Source organism: Cyprinus carpio, chromosome A13 (genome assembly GCF_018340385.1).
Source record: "Cyprinus carpio isolate SPL01 chromosome A13, ASM1834038v1, whole genome shotgun sequence".
Taxonomy (NCBI): domain Eukaryota; kingdom Metazoa; phylum Chordata; class Actinopteri; order Cypriniformes; family Cyprinidae; genus Cyprinus; species Cyprinus carpio.
This window is the reverse complement of record NC_056584.1, coordinates 27847634-27869303: the sequence shown is the minus strand read 5'-3', so window position 1 is coordinate 27869303 and position 21670 is coordinate 27847634. Positions and strand designations below refer to the sequence as shown.

Genomic DNA, 21670 nt, shown 5'->3' with positions numbered 1-21670 from the left:
AAAATAAGTGTTTAATATTTTATTTTATTTTATTTTATTTTATTTTATTTTATTTTATTTTATTTTTTTTTTTTTATTTTATTTTTTTTTTTTTTTTTTTTTTTTATTTTTTGGGGTTGTAATATGAACATATATGAAAATAATTGCATGAAAATAATGCAAAACATTTTAATTATCAAAAAATAAATCTTAATTTTCTTTTTGCAATATAATTTCCTGTTTATTTCTTTAGATTTTGGGCTGAAATATGATTTTTCTTTCTTTTATTATTATTTTTTTTGTTGTTCTTTTTTTTGTTTTGAAGTGTCTTTGTCTGGTCTGTTATTGTCCTAATGCTGATTTACGGTGTTTATTTAATGCTAACTGTACTGAAAGGACCCACATTTCATGCAGCCAGAATTTCTCCAGGTACAGTATCCTAAACAACCTTCATTTTCATCAGAAGAGCTTCATGTTTTGAATTAGCCACATGCATCAAACATTCAGAACCAGGAACAGAATATGGACAGAGTGCATTTTGATTGGGTTCAAGTATAGTGTTGGATATTTATATGATAATATCTAATATTTATAGCAGAATCTGTGTGCTCAGTGTGTATGTGTGTGTGATGCTTTGATGGCATTTGAGGGCTGTTTTTATGAGCGGGGGTCAGACGCAGGAGCTCTACAGGAGGAACGGAGCTGCAGCTGGACTTCAAAGCGCTGACCATCGATCTCTGTTACCACAGAGAGAAATACAGAGAGTTCAGAGTCTTCATCCTGATCATATGCACTTCTGTTTAAAAGTTTGGGGTCAGTAAAATACTATATTCTGCAAGGATGTATTAAATTGATCAAAAGTAATAGTAAAAACATTTATAATGTTACAAAAGATTTCTATATCTTATTTAAAATTCAGCTGCGCATCACAGAAATAAATTGCAGTTTAACAGATATTCACAGAGAAAACAGCTGTTTTAAATCATAATAATATTTCACAATTTTTACTGTGCTTTTGAACAGATAAATGCAGCCTTGATGGGCAGAAGAGACTTCATTACATTAAAAAATCTTACCAAGTTTTTTTTAAAGGCAATTTACACACCAAACATCTTCATCCTCTTCATCACAGTCCAATCACACAAAGCCTTACAGTTTATCCTAGACACAAGTCAAGATCATTCTGGTTCTGAAAAGCCCATCTTGCTGGATAATGCAGCTAAAACCAGCTTCTGATAGAAGGTGGTTTTACATGGTTTCTCCAAGCCATCACTTATCCGGGTTATTCTAGTTAATCCAGGGTTATTTTAGTTAACTAAAACTGAAACTGAAACTTTAAAACAGAAAAAAGTTACAAAATATATAATATAAAAAAAACTAAATTAAATATATATTGAAACTGAAACTTTAAAACAATATATATATATAATATATATATATATATATATATATATATATAAAAAAAACTAAATTAAATATATATACTGCTTATATTTTTTTATATATAGCTTTTTATATCAACTATAGTTACCAAAGAAAAATGTATCTTTTTAATTTTGTGTATATATAAAATATATATATATATACTGCTAAAAATGACAAAACAACAAATTTAATAAAACTTTTAAATTAAAATTAAAATATGAAAATAAAAATGCATGAATAAACATTAATTTATTATTTGTTATTATTATTATTTTTATTATTATTATTATTTTAAACATTAATAGAAGTTATAATGGGATCTCAATAATACTAAAACAACACTGGTCTAAACTGGTCTAGATGATTAATCAGGTGGATTAATGGTGAAGCTGGCAGGGAAACCGGTTAAATCCTGCGTTCTGCTGTCTGTGAATGCAACGCATGGTTAGTTGCATGTATTTCCAGAGTTCAGATGGGCATCGAGATCCATTTATTGATCTTTTCTTATCTTTGCTCTTAAACAGGAGCTGCACCAACAGCTGATTATTGAGAGCAGAAATCTGAAAAAGACCAGAACTTTCTACCACAAGCTGATACAGCAAGAGAGGAAAAATAAAGGTACTTCTGCTACAATAGAAAATCTGACGGCTGTGCGTTAATCCTGCAGTGCAGCTGATCCTCGTTCGTCAGATGTGTGTGTGAGCTCAGCTGCTCGTCTGTCTTCGTAGGTTCAGACATGAAGGTGATGGTGTCTAAAGTCAAGCAGCAGTTTGACGAGCTCAGAGCCAAAGTTGAGTTTCTGCAGTCTGTCAAGAAATATCTCCAGGTTTGTGCACACGCTGCATTTCCTCTGCCGTGGGTTTAAAGACATTTCTAAGCATTCATATTCTACATTTATTTACTTTGCAAATACACTTTTATGTTAAGCAGCTTACAGTGTATTCAGGTTTACATTTATCAGAGCACTGGGAATCATGGGAACCCATGACCTTGATGTTGTCAGGAACTTCTAAATAATAAGAACTAGAGATCTGTTTGGATGAGCCAAATTCAAGCCATTGTAAAACTAAATTATTTAATTGTTAAAATAATAGTTTTTAATAATAATAATTATTATTAGTAGTAGTATTATCAATTTATAACAAATTGTATAATAATGGTAATCTATTTAATTTATTATAAATAAAAATAACAATAATAAAATTATTATTATTATTATTATTATTATTATTATTATTATTAATTTATAAAATATATAATAATAATAATAATCTTATTTATTCTAAATGAATAGTAATAACAATATTATTTGAATAATAGTAATAAGTTAATATTATTATCAATTTTAATCAATTAGATATTGTAATCTAATTTATAAATTACTAAAAAACTGATTAATAATAATAATAATAATAATTAATATAATAATGATATTTGATTAATATGATTAATTTATAATGAATTGTATAATAATGGTAATCTATTTAATTTATTATAAATAAAAAACAATATAATTAATAATAATAATAATCTGTCTAATTTATTATAAATTAATAGTAATAACATTGTTTTAATAGTGATGATAATTTTACAAATAAATAAAATGTTTAATTATGGGTTCAAGGTTTTTACTTATTTGTACTATTTATAATAATAATAATAATAATCTTTGTAACATTATAAATAGTAAAAATAACAATGATCTTTTAATTGTAACAACAACAACAACAACAGAATAATTGCAGTAAACATTTATTTCAACTGTTAAACAATTCTATTCAACCCTGGTTTTGAAGTTGGCTTATCCAATCAGATTTCACTTCACAGCTCTTAGTATTTATCCAGTATTTAGAAGTTTCTAAAATCACCAAGGACATGGGCTTGATTTTCAACACTGTGAACCTTTAATACACTGTAAGCCATTTAAAATAAAAGCATATATGCCATATATGAATTATTACTTATTAGTGTCTGTGTCTTATTGTTTTTGCCTCAAGCGTTTTATATTCAGCCAAGCAATAAGTCATTTGAGGGCATGCATGGTGATTTTCCCAGTTTGAGTACCAGTGTTGTATGGTTTAATGCGTGAAGCAGGTGTTCTGTGATGTGTTGTAGGTGTTGTCCGTGGATCAGTGGGGTTTAGCGCTCTCTCTGCTGCCCTCTCTGGCTGCGTGTGGAGCTGCGCCTCTGGAGCTGCAGCACTCAGAAGATCCTACGCTTCTGCACTTCCTGTGTGAGCAGCGCCGGGGCAAAGGCTGCCCTCTAGTGGCTGCGACCGCCAGAGGCCTCATTGCCTACCTGTACGCCAGGTACTGAATGTGTATGAATGCACGGGAATGACTGTAGCTGCCGGTACTGTAACTCTCGTCACACACGTCTGTTCTGACGCTGACAGGAATGCTCACGCCGAGGGATTTGTTCAGCAGTTTTTCTACACGTATCGCTACTTCTGCACCCCGGAGGAGCTTCTGCAGTTTCTTATGGACAAATTTAACAGTACACTGGGGTACGAATGAAATAAATCTGAGCACTGGTCAAGAAAAAATTGACCCTAACAGACAGACAGACAGATGACAGACAGACAGACAGACAGACAGACAGACAGATAGACAGATGAACAGACAGACAGACAGATAGACAGACAGACAGAGACAGACAGATGGACAGATGGTTGAACAGACAGACAGACAGATGAAAGACAGACAGACAGACAGAACAAGACAGACAGACAGATAGACAGACAGCTAGACAGACAGAGACAGACAGACAGACAGACAGAGACAGACAGACAGACAGACACAGATAGACAGACAGAGACAGACAGAGACAGACAGACAGACAGAGACAGACAGACAGAGACAGACAGATAGACAGACAGACAGACAGACAGACAGACAGATAGACAGAGACAGACAGACCAGACAGAGACAGACATCAAAGACAGACAGACATAACGACACAGATAGACAGACAGGACAGATAGACAGACAGACAGACGGACAGATGGACAGACAGACAGACAGACCGACAGAGACCAAGACAGAGACAGACACAGACAGACTAGAGACCGATAGACAGACATGACAGACAGACAGACAGTGAGACAGACAGACAGAGAGACAGACAGAAGGACAGAGAGACAGACAGACAGACGACAGACAGAGCAGACAGAGAGAGAGACAGACAGGCAGACCAAGACCAGACCCGTCAGACAGACAGAGAGACGAGAGACCGAGACAGACAGACAGACACAGACAGAGAGACCGAGACAGACAGACAGAACACCAGAGAGTAAACCGAGACAGACAGACAGACCGACCCAGACAGAGACAGACAGACACAGACAGACAGCCAACTAATACAGACAGACCAAGACAGAGGAGTCCAGACAGACAGTCACAGACGACAGACAGAGACAGACAGATAGACAGACAGACAGGACAGACAGACGGGACAGACAGACAGACAGACAGACAGGGACAGATTAGACAGACAGGACAGAGACAGACAGACAGACAGACAGACAGATAGACAGATGAACAGACAGACAGATAGACCGACAGACAGACAGAGACAGACAGAGACACAAACAGATAGACGATAGAGACAGATGGACACAGACAGACAAGACAGACAGACAGAAATACAGACAGATAGACAGGACAGACAGAGACAGACAGCAGACAGACAGAGAGAGACAGACAGACAGAGACAGACAGACAGACAGACAGACAGAGACAGACGCCATAGAAGATGACAGACAGGACAGACAGACAGACCAAGACAGACAGACATTCAGACAGACCAGAGACAGACAGATGGACAGACAGGATAGGCAGACAGACAGACAGACAGACAGACAGACAGACCAAGGAGACAGACAGACAGACAATAAAGAACAGACAGACAGACAGACAGACAGACAGACAGAGACAGACAGACAGACAGACAGACAGATAGACAGACAGACCGAGACAGACAGATAGACAGACAGGCAGACCAAGACAGAGACAGACAGTCAGACAGACAGAGCCCAGAGACAGACAGACAGACAGACAGACCAGACAAAGACAGACAGACAGACAGACAGACAGACAGACAGACAGATAGACAGACAGACCGAGACAGACAGATAGACAGACAGGCAGACCAAGACAGAGACAGACAGTCAGACAGACAGAGAGACCGAGAGACCGAGACAGACAGACAGACACAGACAGACAGACAGACAGACAGAGACAGGACAGACAGACCAGACAGACAGACAGAAGCGCAGACCAGGACAGACAGACAGACAGAAAGACAGACCGACCCAGACAGACAGACAGACAGACAGACAGACAGAGACAGACATAAAGACAGACAGAAAGACAGACAGACAGTCAGTTGTGCAGACAGACAGACAGACAGACAGATTGACAGACAGACAGATAGACGGATAGACAGACAGAGACAGGCAGACAGATAGACGGACAGATAGATGGACAGACAGACAGATGGACAGTCAGACAGACAGACAGACAGACAGATAGACAGATAGATAATGATTTTGTTAAGCTCACATAATTAAGATGTACAGAAAGAGTAAATCATCCACAGTCAAACACTAATTAAAGAATCATCTCCAAGAAGTGAACTGAGATGAAATGTAATTATGTTCTCCATTAACTCTGAAACTGCAGAGCAAATGAAGATCCCTCATCAGACAAAGCCAAAGTCTATCAGCGCACTCTGGATCTGTTACACTTCTGGATTGAAGACGCACAGTTAGTGGACTTCAGCTCGAGCTCCAGCCTCCTGCAGACTCTGGACGCCTTCCTGACCGCTGAGGTCAGAGTTCAACTCTTAAACTAGACCTGCTGGTTTAGACAGAAGGCTTGAATGCGTGTGAAATAACCACATTACGCTGTGTCTTCAGGTCGCACCGGTTGACAGTCAAGGAGCAGGTTTGCTGGCGACGCTTCAGGCCTCGCCCAGGATGAGGCGCGTCTGTGTCCCGTCGTGTGCGTTTGACGCCTCCATCAGCAGCCCAGAAGACGAGGAGAAGCTCTCAGTGAACTCATGCAGGAGATCATCCATCGAAGATGCTGCTCGAAAGGTCTGAGAAATTCATTTTAGCCAAGACACTACAGGGGGATATTATAAACATATTAACAGAAATCACAGTACTTGCATTACCAGTTGACAAAATGTTGCCAGTTTTCTGAAATGTCAAGGTTAAATTTGCATTTAAAAGACAGTGATAACAGTCCATTGGAAACACGACCAACCAGTGGACTCAGGAACTGAAACAAATCTGGAAAGAATGACAGTGAGGTTACAAATAAAAATGGACATTTGTTTAAAAAGATGGACATTAGATACCTAATTAAGAAGGGTTGTAGTGATTAGGAACACACAGTACGGGTGAAGAAAGTAATACTGTGTAACCTGCTCTTGGTTTCTTCTTGTGATTTTATTTTATTTTATTTTATTTTTTGTATTGATTAGGATTTAATTTTATTTGTTTTGATTTTATTTATGTGTATTTAATTTTATTTGAATTTAATTTAATTTGAATTAAATAATTTAATTATTTTTTATTTATTAAATTATGTATTTATTTATTTATTTTACATTTCATTTTTATTTACATATGTATTTATTTTTTATGTTTTAATTTTATTGTATTTTATTTATTTACTTATTTATATATACTTATTTTTTATTTTGACTTTATTTTATTTTTAATTAATTAATCTATTTATTTATTGTTATGAAACTTTAAAAAGTTTTTAAAAATGCATTTTAGGCATTATCTAATTGAATGTGCACTAATTTGCATTTATTTCCAGAACAGAAATCTAAACATTGGATAAATTCAGGTTCAAACTTCTTGTTCAGTTTTGTTGACACATTAGAGTGAAAGCTCTCTACAGACAGGAATTTAGATTTCTTTTTTAATAACTCCATAAATATACGAAAATACTGTCAACAGACAGTAAAACATACATTTTTGCTATGTTTTTAGGAATAAAATGTTAAATATAAATCAAGCTAATTATTTATAAACAATATAAAAACCTTCAGAATATGGATAGGAATAAAACTGTAAAATCTGGTGTATGCAAGTGTTACTGAAGTGGAAAATCTACAGCATTATAATATAAACACTTAACTTTGTATTTCGGATGTTTTCTTTCCACTAGCCTGAAAGAAGAAGTAAAAAAGCCCAAAAAATCTCTAAATTGATCTGTGCATGAAAAATAAATACGGTTTTACCTGTAGTTCCTTGCATTAAGAAAAAATTCAAACACGTTTCTATTAATCTAAAACATTAATTTATGGATTTTAAGCATTTGTGAAGAAGTTGAATGCTTGTGTGTTGTTTTGTTGTTTTGTTCTTGTGTGTGCAGAGTTTCCAGTGGCGTGTGTCGCGTGTGGTGGAGCCTCAGACGGTCCAGTGTAAAGAGAAAGTGTTCTCCATCGCCGCGGCTCTTCCACGGCCGTGTTACGCCTCTCTGATGAGCAACAGCAGTCTGAGATCAGAGGAGAGACGTCCCTTCAGCCAGAGCGAACACACACCGCTGCACATCGCACAGCAGCTCACTTTACTGGAGCAGGTGATCAAACACACACCTCAATCATTTATGAAATATACAGCGCATGCAAAATATTTGGACACTTCAATCATTTAAATAAGAAAAATTTGCTGCTCAAGAAGCATTTCTGATTATTATCAATGTTGAAAACAGTAGTGCTGCACAATATTTTTTGGGAAATGGTCACACACACTATGCTTTTATTCAGCAAAGATGCATTAAATTTATCAAAAGTTATGGTAAAGACATTTATAATGTTACAAAATTCAAATAAATGCTGTTCTTCTGAAGTTTCTATTTATCAAAGAATTCTGAAAAATAAAGTGATTTATAGTTTTAAAAGGTTTATTTTGCAGCACAACTGTTTTCAACATTGATAATAATCAGAAATGTTTCTTGAGCAGCAAATCATCATATTAGAATGATTTTCTGAAGATCATGTGACACTGAAGACTGGAGTAATTCTGCTGAAAATTCAGCTGCACATCACAGAAATAAATTACAGTTTAACAGATATTCATACAGAAAACAGCTGTTTTAATTTGTAATAATATTTCACATTTGTTTAATGTATATTTGATCAAATATAGATAAATCTGATAAATGCAGCCTTGGGGAGCAGAAGAGACTTCTTTCAAAACATATATATTAATTAAAAGGAAGTGTAACTCAAAATACATGAATCTCCTTAATTCACAATTTTCATTATAATCCTTTCTTACTTTGTATTTATTTTATTTTTAATTAAATTAAATTTTATTTTATTTTATCGCTCTATTTTTCCTTTTTTTTCTGCTCTGTTCTCACGCTGTCATTTCCTGATCCCACTCTAGGTGGAGACACATGATCATCTTGTTTTAATGCTGGTCTTGATCCTTGATCTGAAACAGACTTTATATGAGGGCAGAATCACTGTATCATGCATGTTCACGTCTCATAGTCTGTTATTATTGCAGGAAATATTTCATGACTGTCATCCGGTTCACTTTCTGAACTCAAGAGCTCACGGAGTGACAGAAAATTCTGGAAACATTTCCAGGTGAGGTTCACTGTCCCAAACTCACATACTTATAAAACTTAGGATATGATCCTTTAGAAATGTACATAAATGTATAATTGACAATTAAAGCAGTGACTTTCTATATTAAGTCTCAAACTTGTTTAAGCAATTTTCTAATTATTTTGTAGTACTTACAAAAAAAAAAAAAGTATTTTACATGCATAAAAATAATTTTCACCTAAAATCTTGATTAAAAAAAAAAAAGTGCATGTGCATATATTTATATTTCATCTTCCCGATTATGTTCAGTGTGTGTGCTAAATGTTGCTGTGTGTTGGTCAGGTGTGTGTCTCCAGCCTCCTCGCCTCTAGAGGGCAGCGGTCTGTTGGTCAGTGACGTGTCGGGGCCCCGGGGCCCGCTGCAGAGGCTCCTCACACACGCAGACTGTGTCACTAACTGGGTTTCTGCTGAACTGGTCACCTGCGACTCGGTCAAGGTGATTCCTCAGAGTTTACTGAATATTTACTTCTCTTAAAAATGTTATCAGAGAAACTGGGTTATGAATGTTCACAACAACATTTAAATTAATTTTAAAATCATCATAGGATAATATAAATTATGTGTGTTTTAAAATCTATTAACCATTATTTCATATATAATAATAATAGACTGCTTCACAGCTATTTAATATAATTTAAACTATAAAAACTATGTGTAGTTGTGGCTTAAATTTTTTTTATTACTTTAGTAGCAGCTTTTTTTATTTTACATTTTATTTTATTTTTATGTTTTAAAATAATAGGTTTTTAATATTTCGTTAGTATGCTTTTGTCATTTTATATATATTTAATACTTATTATATATATTGTATATGTTTTTAATATATAACTTTTATATATATATATATATATACGTAAGGTCAAAAGTTTTGGTTATTAAAATGTTTTAGAAGTCTCTTCTGCTCAAGCCCTGCATTTATCAAAAATTGTGAAATATTAATTACAACTTAAAATAAACTGAATAATAAAAAAAAAAACTATGTGTCAGGCCTTGTGGTCTATCACATGATCATTTAGAAAAAACTAATATTCTATTTTTGAGTGTTTGGAAACCTTTCGGCTGTTGTATTTACTTTAGTTAAAAGGAAATATACTAACTGATATATTCTAATAATATATACTATCACTTTTTTATCCATTTACACATCCTTGCTGATAAAAGTATTTTTTATAAAAAAAGAAAGGAAAAAAAAATTTACATTTTTTATGTTATTGTTTTTATTTATATATTTAAAAACTAGCTTTTTAAAAAAATTTTAATTTTAACTTTTTATTCATTAATTTTATACTTCATATTTCTGAAAATAATTTCATTAGCAGTGCTTTTGTCATTTTTCTAAATATTTGATAATGATCCCTAAAACTTCGCTTTGCATACAGAAAAAACATATATTACAGTATATTTTGTAACTTGTCCTAATATATCACAATATTACATTTTTTTTTCTGTATTTTTGATCAAATAATCACTTTGAGCAGAAGAAATATAAAAATATTGTTTTGACCTATACGGTAATATATAATATATATATATATATATATATATATATATATATATATATATATATATATATATATATATATTATGTTAAAATAATTAAATACAAACAAAAACACAACAAAATTACTAAAACATTAAGTAAAATTAAATAAAAACAAAATATAATATTAACAAAAACTATAACAGTAATAATATGTCAGTGCTACTTAAATAACAACTAAAATAAAATAGTTTTGAAGCCACAACCTGTTTTACTTCTGTAATGTGAAGAAAAACTTGCAAGATTATGAAAAAAAGAAAAGGAAGTTATATGATGCATTAAGAACATATTTTAAGGACCATTAAGTGTTTTGTTGTTGTTGTTTTTGCATTGTAACATTAATTTCATGCCAATTAAGACCACTTATATCCTTAATTCTCCGATATGCACATAATACACACTATATTTATTTATACTCTTCCTAATGTCGGGTGTATTTGAATATCTCGCTGTGTTTTAGGCACAGACGGCTTTACTCGCTCGCTTTCTAGCCGTTGGCAAGTACTGCTACGAGACGAGAAACTTCGCCACAGCTATGCAGATTCTGTCGGGGCTGGAGAACGTGATCGTGAGGCAATTACCGGTAAGAGACGAAGCTCTGAATCGTGCCGCGGTCCTCTCTGAGTGATAAATGATCCTGCGCTGAGAGAGTCATAACCTCTGAAGCTCCTCTGGATTCGGTATTTTTGCTGTATCTTATCTGGCGGCTCCAGCAGCTGAAATGTTAATTGCACGTCCGTTTAAACTGATTAAACACTGACTCTGTTTAAAAGCATGAAAGAGTTGTGATCGGGGTTTGGATTGGTTTGACAGTGTTTCTCTGGTTTTGACGCAGGCGTGGAAGCAGCTCTCGCTGAAGGTGTGCGAGGCTCTGGAGGAGCTCAGGGCCGTGCAGGTCAGACCTCGGAGATTTTCATTATTTTAATTGTTTTAAACTAATTCTCAATGCTTTCTTATGTTATTACATTTATAATATTAATAAAATAGCATGTTATTTTATTTGTTTTTTATTTATATTTTATATATTTTCTTTTTTTTTTATTATAATAATTAAAACTGATTCACAGCTATTTAATTATTTTAATAATTTGTTTGAATTGTTTTTTTTTAATTAACTAATTAATTGTTTTCACTGTTTTTAATAATAAAAATAATAATACAAATATAACATAATATTATATATTATCTGTAACACTAATAACTGCTTCACTGGTTTTTTAATTGTTTTGAATGTAATTATATAAGTAATAATATTAAATGTTGTAATATATTATTATAATATTATTGTATTATATAATATTTAAAACAATAATAATTTTGATAACAATACTGCTTCACAGCTATTTGTTTTAATTACTTCATTAATTGTTTTTATTGTTTTGAATTAATTCTAAATGGTTACTTTTATTATTATTATTATTATTATTATTATTATTATTATTATTATTATTTTTTTTTTTTTATTATTATATTACATGAATAATATTAATTATACTGCTTCACAGCTATTTATTTGAATTATTTTAATGATTTGTTTCAATTGTTTTCAACTAAGTAATTGTTTTCAATGTTTTTAATAATAAAAATAATACAAATATATCATTTATTATATATTATCTGTAACAATAATAACTGCTTCACTGCTTTTTAATTATTTTTAATGGTTTCTAATGAAATTATATTAATAATAATATGATTAATATTAAAATAGTATATTATTAAAATATTATTGTATTATATAATATTTATTACAATAATAATTTTAATAACAAAACTGCTTCACTGCAATTTGTTAAATTACTTTATTAATTGTTTTTATTGTTTTGAATTCATTCTGAATTGTTACTTTTATTATTATTATTATTATTATTATTATTATTATTATTATTATATAACATGAATAATATTAATAATACAGCTTCACAGCTATTTATTTTCATTATTTTAATATTTTTTTAAATTTAACAAATCCTTAATTGTTTTGAATACTATTGTTATTATTAATAACAATAATGTCAATAATATTAATAATAACAAAACTGTTTTAATTAGTTTAATAATTAGTTTAATTTTTTAACTATTTAAAACTTAATTGCTACTTATTATTATTATTATTATTATTATTATTATTATTATTATAACAAAACCGCATCACAGCTATTCATTTTTTAGTTATTTATTTTTCCCTTTTCTTTTTTTTAAATTTCTTTCATAATCTCTAGACAGTCACACCACCTAAACATTTTTGATTATGTCCTACAAATTATTAAATAACTAAATTAATTTTAAAATAGATACTGAAAACATGCACAAAGGTGTACTGAAGTCCTTGTTTGTGTGAATTGTATTTTTGATGTTGTTTTGAATAATTAAATACATTAATGCATTTACATTTCTGCGTTTTTTTAGATGCTTTTATCCAAAGCGACTTCCATTGCATTCAAAGTTTACATGTTATCAGTCCATGCATTCTCTAAGAATCAAACCCGTGACATTGGTGTTGCGAGCTCATGCTCTTCTGTTTGAGCTACAGGGTCTCATAGAAGAGAGAGGAGTGAGGTTCTGAAGTCTGTTAATGATATTGTTTCAGGTCTTTCTGAAGAGTGATAATCTGTGTCTGATGGAGGGAGAGAAGGACAGACGGCGGCCGACTCTCCCAGACGCCCTCATCCTGGCCCTTCACATCCAGCAGCTGGAGATCGGAGCGTTTACCATGACCAGCGGAGCATACAAGTGGCCCAAACTGAGGTCTCACGAACGCACTTACATTTACATTCAAGCGTTTATTAGACACTTTTGACTTTCAAACCGAGGAACATCTCAATAGTTCACTTAAAAATGAATTTGTGCTAAAAATATCCCCACCCTCAGATCATCTGAGATTAGAATGAGTTTGTTTCTTCATCAGATCTGGAGAAATGAAGCATTGCATCACTTGCTCTTCAGTGAATGGGTGCCGTCAGAATGAGAGTCCAAACAGCTGATAAAAACATCACAATAATCCACAAGTAATCCACAGCACTCCAGTCCATCAGTGAACATCTGGAGAAGACAAAAGATGAAACAAATCCAGCATTAAGGGACGTTTTTAACCTCAAATACATGAGTCCAGTAATGCCATAATAACACTCCTCCAGTGAAAAAGTGCATCTCCTGTTGTCCTCTCACATCAAAATCCAGACACATATTTGTTTAGATCTGTTTAAAGCGCTGCTTGATCTGTGCAGATTTCTCTCCTGATTCACACCAGAAACACGTTTTTTCACTGGAGGAAGTGTTTATTAATTGATGTATAGACTCTATGTATTTGAGTTAAAAACATCTTAATGCTGGAGTGTGTTTCATCTTTTGTCTTCTCCAGATGTTTACTGATGGACTGTGGATGCTGTGGATTACTTGTGGTGGAGTGCTGTGGTGGTTGGTTGTGTGTTGCTATGAGGTTTCTAGGGTACCTGGGGTGGTTGCTATGGTGTTGCTAACGGTTGCTAGGGGTACCAGGGGTGGTTGCCTAGGGTGTTTGATTATACAGTTGCTAGGGTACCTGGGAGGTTGCTAGGGCGGTTGCTAAGGTATTTGGGGTGGTTGTTAGGATGTTGTTATGCGGTTGCTAGGGTACTCTGGGTGGTTGCTAGGGTGTTGCTATGTGGTTGCTAAGGTACCCGGGCGGTTGTTAGGGTGTTGCTAAGGTACCCGGGTGGTTGCAAGGGTGCTGCAATGCTGTTGCTAGGGTACTCTGGGTGGTTGCTGAAGTGCTGCTATGCAGTTGCTAGGTGACCGCTCAACTCGCTAAGGTGTTGCTATGCAGTTGCTAGGGTGCCCCGGGCAGCTGATGTGGTGTGCTGGTCTTACTTTTGGGGTTTCCATTACTGTATAATCTACACGCTCACGTATGGTGGGGGTGTTTGGTGTGTTGGTGAGTGGGCAGGTTTTTTGTTGATTGTGTGTTGGTTTTGTGTGTTTGTGGTGAGTTTGTAGTGTGGTTGGAGATGTTTCGCTCGAGGACTCCGGCTGACACAGAATCAGGTCAATCACACACACATTTAGGTCCTATGTATGTTTATGATTCAATATGGATTTCTGGAACATTTGTTGAACGGAGTTTATAAAAATTTACATTGTTAGGGCTGTGCAATTAGGGGGGACAAAAAGTAATTTTTCTAATAAAAATTGTGATTGTGATTTAAAATGCAATTTTACAAAAAGTTCAGAAGTATTGTTTTGATTAATTATTTGAGTTTATATCAATATGGCTATATTGATAATTAGTATATTATAGTAATAATTATATTAGAATAATTTGTTGTTGTTGTAAATTTTTTTTTTTTTTTTTTTTTACAAATAAAAAAATACAAAATACCTAATTAAAACTAAATAAGAAAAATGACTATTGTAATATTTTACTGTAAAATAAAAATCAATAATTTAATAATTTTATTTAAAATTCCAGTTGTAATATTATAATACAAATTATTTATCTTAATTTCTTCCTTTTCAAATGTTTAACCACTGAACTTTTATTTTGACTATAATAATAATTATTATTATTAAAGAAAATTTCTGTTTTATTATAATAATAATTATTATTATTAAAGAAAATTTCTTTAATTTCTTTAAACAAGTATTTTAGTTTTCTATAATTATTATTATTACTACTACTATTTATGTTTTTAAAACAAATTTATTTATGTTAATTTTTTATGTTTTTTTTTTTTCAGTTGTGATGTTTTAATATTTCTAGTATTACTTTTCTTAATTTCTTTTTTTTTATTTATTTACTGATGTTTTTATTTACTGTAAAAATAATGATTATTAATGATGTTGTTGTTATTTATTTAATATTTATTTAAGAAAAAAGTTACAAACACAATAAACAATATAAACATTTTTTATTTATTTTTTTTTTATTTATTTAGTTTTTATTTTAGATTAAAAAATATTAAAATATAATAATAACAATAACAACAATTATTATTATTATTATTATTATTATTACTTCCACTAAATAAAGCTATTAAATAAGAAATATTACTAGTGTATTGTTTCACTGTATTTAAGAAAAAAAAAATTATTCTATAGCACAACTATAAAATTACAAATCCTATATTTATTTTCTTCATTAAATTATTAATTTCTTCATGAACCACTGAACTTTTATTTTGACAATAATAATAACATTTATTATTATTAATATTAGTATCGCTACTACTAAATAAAACTATTAAATAAACAATATTACTAGTGTATTTATTTTCAAACATAATAATTCAATAAATAAAAATAATTACATTTTATAGTACGACAGTGAAATACAGTGGCTGTCATAATTTCACGTTCAAACATTGAACAGCCGTTGTTATATATCGATTTCCTAATTACAAGTGACCCAAACTCCGAATGCAGAGACGAGTTCATGTGAGCAGGCTGAGAATGAAAAGACTTAGCCTTCGCCATAGTGATATCACAAGATCACTCTACGCCGATTATTTTCCGTATAATCGCGCAGTAAGAGAACCGCACAAACACTCAGATAATCTGGCAGAATGCACAAATGGCCTATTCTTGTCCCTCTTTGCATCTAAACCAGACTCATGCCGTCTCGTCTGGCATCCACTGAACTTTTATTTTGACAATAATAATTAGATTTTTTGTTAATTATGTTTGTATGCTTTTGTGTGTGTTGTTTTCTATCAGTAACATCGCGCGATGTGGTCAGTCAGATCCACGCGTTTCAGGAGCGTGCCAGAACGCTTCGCAGGTGGTTACATCCCGCATCGCTCCATCCAGTCCGACAACCACCATCAACTTCAGCCATGAATGTGCCGCGGGGACGCTCAGCGGGGGGCGGACTCCACGAACGTGCTGCCCCGACGTCAAAGCGTCCCGTTCCACGTGACCGGGCACAGATGTAGGAAGGCCGCGTGGAGGATACGCCTCCGGCCTCCGTAACTCCGAGGCCATCTCTGAGTTGAGTCGCTGAGCAGATGATTAAGATGTATGAACTGTTGATGAACGGAAGGTAGGATTCTTTTGGCATAAAACTGATCCTTTCCTGTAAATACTGTGAAAGCACAGGTGAATTTCCCTCTTTTTCGGATGTGGAGGTGTTTTTCTCATCTTTAACTTCAGTTTTAGTTAGCGGTTTTGGTTTTGATGGATGGTTTTCTTCAAAGTAACAAAAGACTTTAGTTTTTTGCTTAACGGCTACGCCACCAAATATTATAGTAATGATGTTTAAATATATTTATTGGATAATGGATTGAGAAATTCTATAATATCATTTTAAGAAGATGCAACCATTTTCACCGTTTGTGATTTGGAAGCTTGTCAATAATGCCATTATAAACTCCTCTATAAAAATAATCTCCTAACTTTTAAAAATATAGTAAACACAATCTATTTCTATTCAAATACTTAGGAAATTGTGAACATAACTTCTATTCTGCATAACTTACAACATAATGTGTAACTCACTGCAATTTCTAAGAAGCACTTTAGCCCCAATTGAAACGCGACCACACACAACACACACACAATAAACAAACCACATTTAATTAAATCACACATGCCATGTCTTTAAAAAGGTAAAAAAAAGAAAAAATGCACTCACCGCTCGTTTGCCATTTAATGCCAAAACCTCACTGGGTCACCACTGTTAAAAAGTATGAATTAAGTTTCTTTCTTGTGTTAAAAACAAAAGAAGATATTTCGAAGAATGTGTTTTTGGTCCCCAATGACTTCCATAGTATGGAAAAAAAAAATGTTTGTTTACCAACATTCTTCGAAATGTCTTCTTTTCAGGTTTTAGTCTCTAAATAATACTTTAGATTTGAAGAAAACCAGTTAATTTACATGTTTTACATCTGCAGGATTACACACTTACTAAATTTGATAGGTGTTAATAGCCCATAATCCTGTTTTAGAAGCACTCTAATAAATTGCATCGTATGTGAATTTGAAAACTTCTCGTTTATGCCAGTGTGTCTTTTTTTAGTGTGTGCAGAATACAGTTCTATACATTCTCCATCTTTCCACCTTTTGACATGTGTATATAACAACCACTTTCATGAGATTTTATTTTTCAGCCTTTTAATCTCCTCGGCTCATGGATCAAGTGACCATCAGATGTACAGGTCAACATCTCAGAGTAGGTCATCTAGGTAATGTTCAGTTACTACACATGGTTTAAAGTTTGGAATAATTGATTTTTTTATGTTTTGGAGAGTCTCTTCTGCTCACCCACTTGGTTTAAATTTTTTAAAAATTGGATTGATTGATTTTTTTTTTTTTTGGAGAGTATATTCTGCTCACCACATGAATATCTGTTAAACTGTAATTTATTCCTGTGATACAAGCTGTATTTTCAGCATCATTACTCCAGTCTCAGTGTCACATGATCTTCGAATTCATTCTAATATGCTGATTTGCTGCTCAAAAAATTTGATTATTATCAAGTAAAACTATTGTGCTCACATTTTTTTTAAAACCATTTTATTTTTAGGATTCACAAGATGAATAGAAAATTGAGAAGAACAGCATTTCATTTGAAATAGACATATTTTGTATATATTAAAATGTTTTAATGATCTTGATGAATGAAATATTAATATTCTTCTCTTCGTTTTTTAATAATCTTTACCCCAACTTTTTACAAAAAAAAAGTAAGAGAAGAAGCAAAAACTGTCAGCAAATGTCAACATGATAATATCAGAAATGTTTATTGAGATAGCAATATCATATTAGAATGATGTTCTGAAGATCATGTGACTGTGACTAGTAATGATGACTTGAAAAATACAGCTGCGCATCAAGAAATAAATTACACTTTAACAGCATCTTGCCATAAAAGCTTTTTATACTGGAATATATTTCACAATGTTTACGTGTGTTTGCTCAAATAAATACCTTGATGAGCAAAGAGACTTTTTCAAAACATATAAAAATATATATCCAAATTTTGTCCTGGTGTACTGGACGTTCATGTCGCGGGATGACGTTCATGGAATTATGAAAAAAAAAATTATGCATTATTAAACTGTTAATGTCAGTAACTGGATATGAACATTTTCATACAACAAAAAGCAGTATCGCACTCATAATCGTTCATATGTTGTTCTGTAACTGCAGCACGCTTGCTCATGTAATTTTTGCTGAAAAGTTTTTCTTTAAAAGCATCAATGTGTTCGCTGATCTGATGACTGTCAATGAAATTAGATTAATTTGCTTTAAGATCCACAAAGATCTGCTCCCTGTTATTGCACGTCCTCATTTATCATATATGCGAATTAAATAATGCGCATATATGTGTCGGAGTTTCACGCGGAGCGGAGGAAGCGCACGGGATCCTCGTCATTGTTCCGCGGCGGATCAAAGCGCTTCAGATAAAGGCTTTAATTGCGAGTCAAAGAGCTCGAGCTCCTGCACTATAGATCACTGATAACATGCCCGTTATCATCATTGTCCAGCTAAACGATCCTTTCAAAGGCTCTGTCTCTCATCCGCAGACATGCATCCGAACGATAACACCAAACCCTGATTAATGCAGACCTCTGTCCATGCCATCATTTCAGATTTATCACCGATATTATTGAATCACAGACCGTGTCGGTGTTTGTTTCATCATGAAACCTCAAATAAATGAGTATACACATTGCATGAATGCTTCCTGAACTCCATTTGTTATATTTCCGCCCAAAAACGTCCTTTTGTTTTTGATCATTTAACGCAAAAAATAAAAAATAATAAATAAATAAAATAAAAAGTAAAGACCTATTTAAAACTATTGATTTCCAGATTCAGCTTTGATTGGTCCCCCCATAAAATTAAGCAGATTTACAACGGTATAGGCATGAGTTACATTAAACATGCATAAGCCTATATGTGGTACATTTGTGCATATGACAGGATTGAAATGTTCATACAAAATAACATAAAGGAATAAAAAAAAATCATCATGGCAAGAATAGTTGCCCAGTTTTAAGGTTGTGTGGCACTGAGATCTCCGATTTGTTGTGCCGCGGTGTACTTTGCATTTGAACTGCTGGTTCAAAGTCAAAGTTAATTGTGTTGCGACTGTAAGCCCTTTGATCTTGATGTTTGCCGCCTGCGCCAACGCCGCGGTGATGGACGGTGGCGCCAGAGACTCCACCATGCAGCCCCACGTGTTAACCCCACCATTTGAGCTACCGGTCCCAATCACACCCACCACAATACAGATACAGACAAATATAGCAAAAATGGACAGAAACGACAGTTTTTTTTTTTTAAATCACAATTAATCACTTATTTTTTTCTAATAGCCAGATTGATCATTTTCCACTGATGTCACAGTAACACACAGAATAAGCCCAAAATATTATTTAGAGGCTTGTATAAGCAAAGTTAGTCAAACCCAGATATGTTGAAAAGTGCTGTAGAACAAATAAAATATTTTCTTTATTGGCTATAGATTTCGTTTTTATATTATTCTGACTATTTAACTTTTTTTTTTACAGTAACTTTTTGTTTCGTCCTATAATTTACATATACTTTTATTTAAAGTAATATTGAGACATGATTAAATGAACATGTAAGCACCGAAGTCTGAAGGCAAAAGTCAAATAACAAGGATTTATTAGTGAGATATGCAGCAAACTATTGTGTAATTGTGAAATATTATTACAATTTCAAATAGGCTACCCATTTTCTATGTGAATATATTGTAAAATGTAATTTATTTCTGTGATGCGCAGCTGAATTTTGCCACTACTCCAGTCATCAGTGTCACATGATCTTCAGAAATCATTCTAATATGCTGATTTGCTTCTCAAGAAACATTTCTGATTATTATCAATGTTGAAAACAGTTGTGCTGCAGAATATTCCTTTGGAAAACGTGATATATACGCATATTTCGCATGATAAATAATGCAAAATAATTCAAATACACGGATTTATTATGAGGAATATGTTTGGAATTTGTTTAAATTGTTATAAAGTTTTTATATTAGTTTAAATGTAATTATTTTTAAGTTTCTTTTTTATTTTTATTTTATTTTGGGGTTTTTGATTTGTATTTGTTTTTACGCCAGTAATGCCACTCGGACCTTAGTTAATTTGACACCATCTGTGTTTTGAAGAGGATGCAGACAGCTGGATGAGCCCAGAGGTGTTCACGAGACAAGCTGGCGCCAGGCTTTCACAATCATCACAGGATATGTAAAGACTTCAGTAATGACCCATTAGGCCTAATGATTGAGAATCGATCAGTCCGTTAACTCCTCCATGCATAGGTAACTTGTATGCGGGACGGGCCCTGTTATATATGCAGGGCTGCTTCTGGAGGCCTGGCCAAACAGTCTTGGATTGTACTCGGATAGGATTCCACGTCCTCAGACGCACAGACAGCAAGCATGGTCAGTCAAGAAGTTTTTCTGTGGACTGTCTCAGCCTAAAGCTTTCTATGATTTTGGAGTCTTCTGGAGCCGGAGAAGAAGACGCACAGGCGCGCAAAGTGCCCGTGTGTGGTTTTTCAACCGAGAACCTCCAACATCCGTACGACAAGGTTTATTTTGCCGCCAAAAACCACAGGTTACCAAAGTGGACCAGAAACCAGAGACTATTACGAGAATGAGGTCACGACTCCAAGACACTGCTCGTCTCCAATCTGTAAAGTATGCGCGCTTCAATGCATTTCCGATTGACTTCTATCAATGTAAATGGGAACAGAGCGTGTTTTAATGTTATATTTCATGCTCAGTTTCAGAAAACAGCGGCTATTCGTCCGGTTATGAGAGCGAAGCGGCCGCGTCTGAATGCGCTTCCGTCGGAGATGGACACGAGACTGAGAAGGACGCGGCGGGGCGCAGAATAAGAACCAAATTCACTCCGGAACAGATCGACAAACTTGAGAAATTCCTCAGCAAGCACATAAATTTGGACGCGGGAGAGAAAGAGTGAAAAAACCGCGCTTGAAACCTCTAACTGTCAGAAAACTCTGTAGAAACTCAGGTGAGGCGCGCGCATTAAACTCTATTCTCTTTATTTAAATGCATCATCATCGTTCTCTTATGCGCTTGTGAATTTCACAAGTGACACTGAAATATTGATC

General features: G+C 33.4%; 1 protein-coding gene across 1 annotated transcript in view; it reads left to right on the top strand.

Annotated features, from left to right (window-relative positions):
• LOC109074198 (kinase non-catalytic C-lobe domain-containing protein 1) overlaps positions 1 to 21670 on the top strand; it is a 182638-nt gene that overhangs the window by 29647 nt on the left and 131321 nt on the right. The window contains 13 exon segments of the mRNA XM_042769566.1: positions 376 to 408; positions 1929 to 2022; positions 2133 to 2230; positions 3520 to 3713; positions 3800 to 3910; positions 6087 to 6234; positions 6323 to 6502; positions 7800 to 8006; positions 8942 to 9024; positions 9328 to 9481; positions 11046 to 11168; positions 11421 to 11480; positions 13176 to 13333. Of these exon segments, the coding sequence (XP_042625500.1) occupies positions 376 to 408; positions 1929 to 2022; positions 2133 to 2230; positions 3520 to 3713; positions 3800 to 3910; positions 6087 to 6234; positions 6323 to 6502; positions 7800 to 8006; positions 8942 to 9024; positions 9328 to 9481; positions 11046 to 11168; positions 11421 to 11480; positions 13176 to 13333 (1643 nt within the window).